The sequence below is a fragment of the Octodon degus genome, unplaced genomic scaffold (assembly GCF_000260255.1).
Source record: "Octodon degus isolate 3935 unplaced genomic scaffold, OctDeg1.0 scaffold00050, whole genome shotgun sequence".
NCBI classification, from domain to species: domain Eukaryota; kingdom Metazoa; phylum Chordata; class Mammalia; order Rodentia; family Octodontidae; genus Octodon; species Octodon degus.
Window position 1 is genome coordinate 8,262,454 of NW_004524626.1, and position 8,377 is coordinate 8,270,830.

At 53.8% G+C, this 8,377-nt stretch overlaps 1 protein-coding gene and 1 non-coding gene across 2 annotated transcripts in view; both read right to left on the minus strand.

The window, feature by feature from the left end:
- Eef2 (eukaryotic translation elongation factor 2) overlaps window positions 1-6,756 on the minus strand; it is a 10,429-nt gene extending 3,673 nt beyond the window's left edge. Inside the window, exons 1-12 of the mRNA XM_004632950.2 lie at window positions 6,649-6,756; window positions 5,430-5,644; window positions 3,823-4,004; window positions 3,526-3,737; window positions 3,081-3,259; window positions 2,852-2,957; window positions 2,370-2,483; window positions 2,039-2,177; window positions 1,757-1,952; window positions 906-1,164; window positions 581-688; window positions 6-231 (exon numbers count right to left, since the gene is read on the minus strand). Of these exons, the coding sequence (XP_004633007.1) occupies window positions 6-231; window positions 581-688; window positions 906-1,164; window positions 1,757-1,952; window positions 2,039-2,177; window positions 2,370-2,483; window positions 2,852-2,957; window positions 3,081-3,259; window positions 3,526-3,737; window positions 3,823-4,004; window positions 5,430-5,644; window positions 6,649-6,651 (1,939 nt within the window). The 5' untranslated portion in view covers window positions 6,652-6,756. The remainder of the gene's footprint in view (window positions 1-5; window positions 232-580; window positions 689-905; window positions 1,165-1,756; window positions 1,953-2,038; window positions 2,178-2,369; window positions 2,484-2,851; window positions 2,958-3,080; window positions 3,260-3,525; window positions 3,738-3,822; window positions 4,005-5,429; window positions 5,645-6,648) is intronic.
- LOC111817181 lies at window positions 3,341-3,405 on the minus strand. The gene has a single exon (XR_002821441.1). It is a non-coding gene; the product is annotated as a small nucleolar RNA SNORD37 (small nucleolar RNA).
- Window positions 6,757-8,377: the final 1,621 nt, after the last annotated feature.

Sequence of the window (8,377 nt, forward strand, 5' to 3'; positions counted from 1 at the left end):
CTTGCGGGCCTCTGCCACATCCCACTCATACTTTTCAGCCAGGTAGCGGGCACGCTGCTTTAGCTCCTGGCGGGCAGACACCTCCCCCTTGTCGATGTCCTCAGCCAGGCCATCCGGAAAGGGTCGCGCCTTCATGTACAGGCGGTTGTGCTTGTTGGGGGACTTGGAGAGGCACATCACATTCGACTCCTCGCTCACTGTCTCCCGGTACGAGACCACGGGGTCCGATTTCTGCAAGAGGAAGAGCTCGCAGGTCACATGCATGGTAGGGGCGGTTACCAGTGAGGACACGCTCCAGAAGTTCTGCCCCAAGTGTTACTGAGCCTCATGTGGCAGGGCCACCCACCCCAGCAGGGTCAGCTCAGTCCTGGGAGCCATGAAGCAATAGCTGCGCCGTGGGCCCAGAATCCCAGTGCACCTGAGCACACCTAAACTTTACTAGACCAGCCAGGCAGGGGCCACAGAGGAACTTTCATCTCCCAGTAAAGCTGAGACTTCACTACGGGCAGAGCAAGGTGCCACCCAAGTGACAGCAAGGCAGAGCCCCTCACCCACACACTTGGACAGCGCCACAGCCCACCTTGATGGGTATGCAGGCATGGTCCTCCTCCAGGTCCTTGAGGCAGATCTCCAGGTGAAGCTCGCCAGCGCCCGCGATGATGTGCTCTCCTGACTCCTCGATGATGCACTGCAAGGGCCACAGGTCAGCCAGGCCACAGCCCCAGGGCCCAGGGCTCCACAGCCAAAAGCCTTACTTCCACTGCCCCGGAATGGGGAACCTGGCCCATACAACTCTGTACCAGGGGAACTCCAGTCACCAGGACCTTTCAACAGCAATAACCATTTCCCGTCCAGGGCCACAAGTAAATCCCACACCCAGGAAAGTAGAAAGCCCCTGCACCCACCTGCACCATGGGGTCGGACTTGGCCAGCCGCTTCAGCCCCTCCACCAGCTTGGGAAGGTCAGCTGGGTTCTTGGCCTCCACAGCCACTCTGACCACAGGGCTGACGCTGAACTTCATCACACGCATGTTGTGGGCATGCTCAAAAGTGGTGATGGTACCAGTCTTCACTAGGAACTGGTCCACACCCACCAGTCCCACGATGTTCCCACAAGGCACGTCCTCAATGGGCTCCACATAGCGGCCCATCATCAGGATGGTCCTGGGGGCAGCAGGGGAATCTGTTGAGGCTTAGGCACTGCCAGAGCCTGGAACAAGGACTCAAGGCCCACAGCTCGCTTCTGTTCACACCCCAGCTGCCCCATTCACGCACGTCATGACACGTGCCTCAGCCACCCAGTCACCTTAAGGCACAGCCCACGAGCACACAGCAAGACAGGGTTCCCTTTCTTAACTCCCCTGGCCGACACCCCAGAACCGAACTTCATGATTTAGGAAGACCCCATCTCAAAACAGGGCGGGCATCAAACTTAGTGCAGAGCCAAGGAGATGGCTCAGTAGAATTAAGCGGTTCCCTGGCAAGCGCAAGGGCCTGAGTTCAATCCCTGGTCCCACAAAAAAAAGTTGCAAAGACCCAAGGTTCAATTCTCAGGGCTGTCAAAACCAAGGAGCTAGACTGGGTGTGGTGGTGCACGCCCATAATCCCAGCACTTGGGAGAATGAATACAGGACAATCACTATGAATCTGATCTACGTAGTGAGACCCAACAGATCCTGTGCTAAATACAGAAAATTAAAGCAAAACCAAGCAGCCCAGAGCTCTAAGCAGGAGAGCGACCCACCTGGCCACTCACCTCTGGATGGGCTTCAGGTAAAGGTCCTCCTTCTTCCCAGGGGTGTAGTTAGGGCCCATAATCCGGACTTTCAGGCCAGTGGACACCAGCCCTGAGAAGACACGTCCAAAGGCATAGAACCGACCTTTATCAGAAGTTGGCACCATTTTGGAAATGTACATCATTAGTGGGCCTTTAGGATCACAGCTTTTAATGCCTGGATGGGGGAAAAATATAAAGAAAAGTTACTCCTCCCACTTATCTCTAGACCTCAGCCTGCACAGAGCAGCCAGCTGCACCTACCCATGGCGGCCTCATCATCTGGGGGCCCCTCATATAGCAGCTCGCAGCGGTACTTCTGTGCTGTAACAGGTGACGGCAAGTGGATGGTGATCATCTGCAGCAGCGCGTCCCCAGCTGGCAGCCAGCGGCGCATCACAGCCTGCGGGCAGAAGGGCAGGGCTCAGGGGCTACGGACGTGTCTGCCACATGCAGCTCCTTGCTCAGGACCCGAAGGAGCCACTCCAGCGAGAACCTGGGTCCACATAAACCACAGGTCCTGCTAGCAAGCAGTAAGAGGCCTCAAGGACAAACCCCAAGCAGGTACATCCAGCACCAAGAGCCAGCCCCGCACCTTGAGCAGCGGCTTTCCCTCTTTGTCTTTGTCCTCACTGTCCAGCTTAATGTCCAGCTTCTCAATCAACTTTGCTGTCTCCTCTTTCTTGAAGTTCATGATTGCATCAAACACCTGAATCACCAGGGAGACAGGGTAGTAAGAAGGGGAGACTCAGTGCATTCAGCTAAGTGGGACAGCCATAGAGCACGGTGGTACCACATTCACTGAGCCATGGGTGGCTCCCAGGCACCTCATGGCAGGGAACTCAAGGACAAAATGACCCTCTGCCTCCTGGGCTGGAGCCGTACCTGCTACCCCCACCTCGGGCTCCCTTTCAGCAGTTCCCTGGTCACACCAGGGTGAGCTGAGTCAGCACCTCAGTTGGAGGACTGTGCCTGGGGCATGGCAAGCACAGCAGGGAGGAGCCCTCCTTCCAGAAGGCCTGAATGGAGGATGCCCCCAGCCCAGAGCCCCAACCCTTACCAGCAACCTCGCCTCACCTTGAAGATGGGGTCCAGGATGAGCTGGCAGAAAGTACGGGGCAGCTTCTTTCCATCAGGGCTGGTGGCTGACTTGCTAAACTTGCCGTTGGCTGGATCGAAGTACCTAGTGCAGCAAGCATGGCGCCATCAGGCCCACTGTTCACAAGGTGGTCACAATCTGTGAGGTCTTCAGTCACAACTGGCCAGCCCACCACCGTGTCCCAGGTCCTCGCAGCCACACACTCACCGGTCACCCCACAGCTTCTTCATCATGTCTTCCACCTTCTTGGCCCGCTCAGCAGGCCCCAACTGGCCCTCCCCCTTGGCAGCGAACTTGGCCACGTACATCTCTGCAAACTGCTTTAGGGTGAAGGCCCAGCCATGCAGGCCAGACCCAAAGCCCACAGTACCAAGGACAGGGTCAATCTGGAGGAGAGAAAAGTGCCAGCTGTGATTGGGGGGGGTGCCTCTGGGCACACCCCTCAGAGAAGTCCCTGGTAATGAGCATTTCAGACACTAGTTTTCTTCAAGAGACATCAGGTCAAAGTGAAGAAATTTCAGTCATCACAAACAAGGTGCAAACCTCACCACCCAAGCCCGATCACGGGGGTTCACTCCAAGCCCAGAGCTGGGCCAGGCCAATGCTAAAAAGTCCCCGGCCCCTCCTAGCCGTCCTGTGGCAGGGGACACACCATGATGTTGCCCATGGGACCGCTCTCGCCCTCGCCGTAGGTGGAGATGATGACGTTGACGTTCTCCACTATGCGCTGGAAGGTCTGGTACAGCTCCTCGGGCTCCAACTGCAACTCCAGCAGGGCCCGGTCCATCTTGTTCATCATGAGCACGGGCTTGATGCGCTCAGCGATAGCCTGCCGCAGCACTGTCTCTGTCTGCACGCACACACCTGAGAGCCACATGGACCACAAGGATGTCAGCTGGACAGACACAACACACTCCCAGGACCCTCTCCAAGCAGGACCTCCATTTACCTGACACACAGTCCACCACCACCAAGGCGCCATCAGTGACACGCAGGGCAGCCGTCACTTCTGAGGAGAAGTCCACATGCCCAGGAGAGTCAATGAGGTTGATAAGGAAGCCAGAGCCATCCTTGCTCTGCTTGATAAAGTTCAAGTCATTCTCAGAAAGCTCATAGAAGAGGGAGATAGCGCTGTGGAGGAGAGATTGTCAGCAGGGTGGTGCCAACCTGGCTCCCTGCATTCACAACTGCAAACTCTAACTCCACTCAAAGCCCACACAGAGACTTTACCCCCAGGTTAATTGGGGACACATCGCCAAGCCAGTGCTGCCATGTGAGTACCCCACCCTTCCAGCATTACTCATCCTGAACAGGCTGCAGATGCACTTGGGCCCAGCCCACCCTGTCAGAGCAACCTGCCCAGCGCAGGGTGCCTGAGGACAGGCACCTCCTAGTATCAACTCTACTGGGCCCAGGATGCTCACACCTGCAGAGCTAGGCAGGACCAGCTCCTGGAACTGCGCGCACCCTTCCCTCCACAGCCTGACCCGCAGCCAGCTGATGTGGACAAAATAGCAAATGAGGCAATTAACCATGCTGGAGCTCTAGCACAAGCCTATAATCCCAGCACCCAGGGGAAGTTGAGGCAGAAGCATTACAAGTTTCCACTCCACCACGAATTTAATATGATGTCTTTAAGATTTACAAAAACAAGGACCAGCAGTATAGCTCAGCGGAGTATACACTTGCTTAGATAAGCGCTGGGGCCAGGGTTCTATCCCTGGCACCACATGCCATGCCAGCCCTGCCCCCAGGCACCCTGAGCCAATAATGGAGTCAGGGCATTGGGGACATGCCTGTAATCCCAACACTAGGGAGGCAGAAATCAGAAGAATCACTATGCATAGTGAGACCCTGCATGCACCAAAAAAAAAAAAAAAAAATTTAATGAAAAATAAATCTTAAAAAAAAAGGTTTATAAAAAGAGCTGGGTGGGGCTGGGGAGATATCGCAGTAGAATGAGCACAAGGGCCTGAGTTCAATCCCTGGTTCAGCAAAAAAAGAAAAAGAAAAAAGAGCTGGGTGTGGTGATGCACACCTATAATCCCAGCATTATAGGTGGGAGGCTGAGGCAAAACCATGTTTTGAGACCAGACTACAATGTAAACTCAAGGCCAGCCTGAACTAGATAGTGAGATCTTGTCTCAAAAAGGGGCAGGGAGTGGGGGATTACAAGAGGCTGGGGACGTTATTCAGTGCAAACCTGATACAATTCTCCTTACTACAAGACACAATCAACCATACACAGTATGTCAAGCCACCATTTGAAGACAAGAGCCACATCACTGCTTTGCAGTCAAACGACTAAAGACCAAAGTCCTATGCAATTTAGAAAATCACAGTGCGCCCAGATGCCACCAAGACCTAACGTATTCCTACCCCACCTCATGAGCATGACAGCCAAGGTGTCTTCAGGCACTGCAAGAGCCAATTTCCCCTCCAACTCCCTGTAGTCCAAGAGCCCTGGCCCCAGAGGAGCAGTTCTCACAGGTCCCAGGCTCCCCAGGCCCAGGCCTGATCCTCCCCACCAGGATCCAGAGGTTGCCAGGAGCTCACGTTGACTTGATGGTGATACAGCGCTCCTGCTCATCCTTCCGGGTGTCAGTGAAGCGGGTCTCACCAGCACGAGCGGACGCGATGATGCCGGCTTTGCACACCAAGGAGTCCGTCAGCGTGGACTTGCCGTGGTCCACGTGGGCGATGACAGACATGTTGCGGATGTTGGCCTTCTTGTCCATGATGGCCCGGATCTGGTCTACAGTGAAGTTCACCTAGGCAAGGGAGTGAGGGCTAGGCCAGCAGGGATTCCTGGAACCCATCTTGGCAGAGACACTTGGTCGATAGGACTTCTGGGCCCTGGGCCAGGAGGGAACGAGGCTGGGGGGTGGGGGTGGGGGGGGGTCTTGCAACACAGTTCAGCATCTCTGGGCTCTCCATATACACCTCTTAAAAACCACTCATTACATGTCCCCTGAACCCATCTCAGCCGTCATTCATAACTGACAGTGCAGAGAAAGCATTTCAAATTACTGCTCCACGGTGACAAGATTTCCCAGAAACCAGGTACGACGGTGTCATATGTGACAGAGCCGACTAAGTACCAAGACTTTCCTGAGACGTCACCATGCCTACAGCCGCCAACCAAATTACTGCCTTAAAACGCAAGGTCACGCCTGCGACTTCGGGGGCTAGGCTAGCCAACCCACTACTGGGGCGTCTAAACGAGCTGCTCCCCGGCGTGGAGGGAGACCAGGCAGCCCTAACACTCGGGAGCCGGCGCCTCGTGGCTTGGAAAGGAGAGGCAAGGACTCTGTCCAAGGTTGCTCCGCACCGTGGTGACGTTCGGGGGGCTGTATCTTCAGACCCTGCTTTCACATCCTGGCCTTATTCCGCCACCCCCGGACCCCGACGGCAAAACCGAGCTCTGCCCGCGGGTTACATAAGGCGGGGCCATCTCCCCTAACTCCCTCCGCGGTGCCCGCCATTAGAGCGCCTGCCACATCACCAAACCACACCCCAACCCCCGATTCCACCCCAGCTTCGGTATGGCCTCGGCTCCGTAAAGGCGAAGGCAGCCGTGGAAACCGAGAAGAGGTCCCGCAATCAGAAGCGGGACGCAGACATGGCGGCAGCCGCTTCCCCAGCTCGGGGCCCGCCGGCCCCGCCGCCATGTCTCCTCCCCATCCGGGAGACACTAAAGCCACAAGCTATGCAGCAACGACCGCGCAGAGGCCTCCCTGGCCTCCCGAGACCCCAGCCGCACGAAAGTCCTCACCATGGTGGTGGATGTCGCTGGATTCTCCCAGACAGATCCGACTGAATTGAGCCGCGCCGGGGATGGCGGCGAGGACGGCGGAAGAGAACGCTGACGTCAACACCTACTCTTTTATAGGACGACGCCGGTTGGGCGGGTCATCGGGTCGTGCTGCGGGGGCGGGGCTGAAGGACGCTGCGCGCAGCCGCACTGTCGTGGCTTTCTAGTTAACCCTTTGCGCGCCGCAACCACCGCTCTAGTGCGCAGGTTCGGGTTCCCACCGAACGTAGTCTGTTTCCGGAGCGCGACATTCAGGCACACAAATCATAAAGCACCGTGTAAACTGAGATTAACAATGGGAGTACTACAACTGCGTTAGCTTTTAAAGTGACAAACATCTGTTAAAAGCAGATGGGGGGGAAGTGGATTACGAAGTGAATATAGTCTTTGGATTGCACCAATGTCAATTTCCTGCTGTTGGTCTTGTTACCAAAGGACAATAACCACTGGGTCGAGCTGGAGAAGAGGATACCCGGTACCACTGTATACTGCTTCTAACTCTGTAATTACTTCAAGTTATAGTTTTTTAAAGGAAGCCTTAGTCATTCATTTATGAAGTCCATAAACGTATTGGGCATCTACTATGAACCAGGCTTCCCCCTATCACGTCGCCCCCCCCACCAGGGACTGAACTCAGAGCCCTTGACTCAGCTACACTCTCAGCCCAGCCATAAATAAATAAATAAAAACTAAAATTTTTAAACAGAGCCTCACTAAGTCGCTGAATGAACTTGCAATCCTCCTGCCTCAGCCTCTCAGTGCTGGAAGACAGGTGCGCCACCAAGCTGTTTGTACTAGGCAGTGTGAGAGATTTTGTTGATATCTTGCTGGCTTCTCCATACTGTATGTTCTTAGCTTAGTTTTAAGAGATTTTTCCTTATGTCTCCTCCTGTAGGTAAACTGGGGAGTAATCAGTACTACCTCATTGGCTTGGATTTTTTTATTTTTCCCGGTGCCGGGGATTGAATTTAGGACCCTGCGCTTGCCAGGCAAGCACTTATTCCACTGAGCCATCTGCCAGCACACCTCATTGGCTTGGAAAGAGTAAAATGAATTAATTTATACATAAGGAATTAGCACTGTATCTTACACCCATTGTTCAATAGATGTTATCTATTTTAATTAACTATCAATTAATACAATAGTTACATGTTCGGGATTTAGCTTGTGTCTGAGGCTGGGTTTAAGCACTTTCCTCCTCCACTCCCAATTTCTATTTCACTTCCTGTCCAGGGGAGGCGCCTAAAACTGTTGAGCATTAGTGTCCTAAACTGACCCTAAAAAAAAAACGATTGTATTTCAGATTCCAGGAAGTGAAGTGACATTCAGCGCTGTGTCTGTGGTTTTTTTTTTTTTAATCTCTCACTTGAGTGCACATAGTAAGGCCTCATTAGCTGGGTGTAGGGGTGCACACCTATAATCCTATCCCTCAGAAAGCTAAGACAGGAGGATCCTTGCCTGGGCTGCAGACAGAGCTCAAAGCCAACCTGAACTGCATAGTGAGACCCTGTCTGAAAAAGAAAAATAAAAAAAAAAAAATAGGGCCTTATTATTTCTTCCCTTAATGAAGGATTTTTTAATTAATTTATTTTTTAATTTTTTTTTATTTTTTTGAGATCGGGTCTCTCTACACAGTTCAGGCTGGTCTTCAACTCACTTTGTAGCCTAGGCTGACCTCCAACTCACAGCA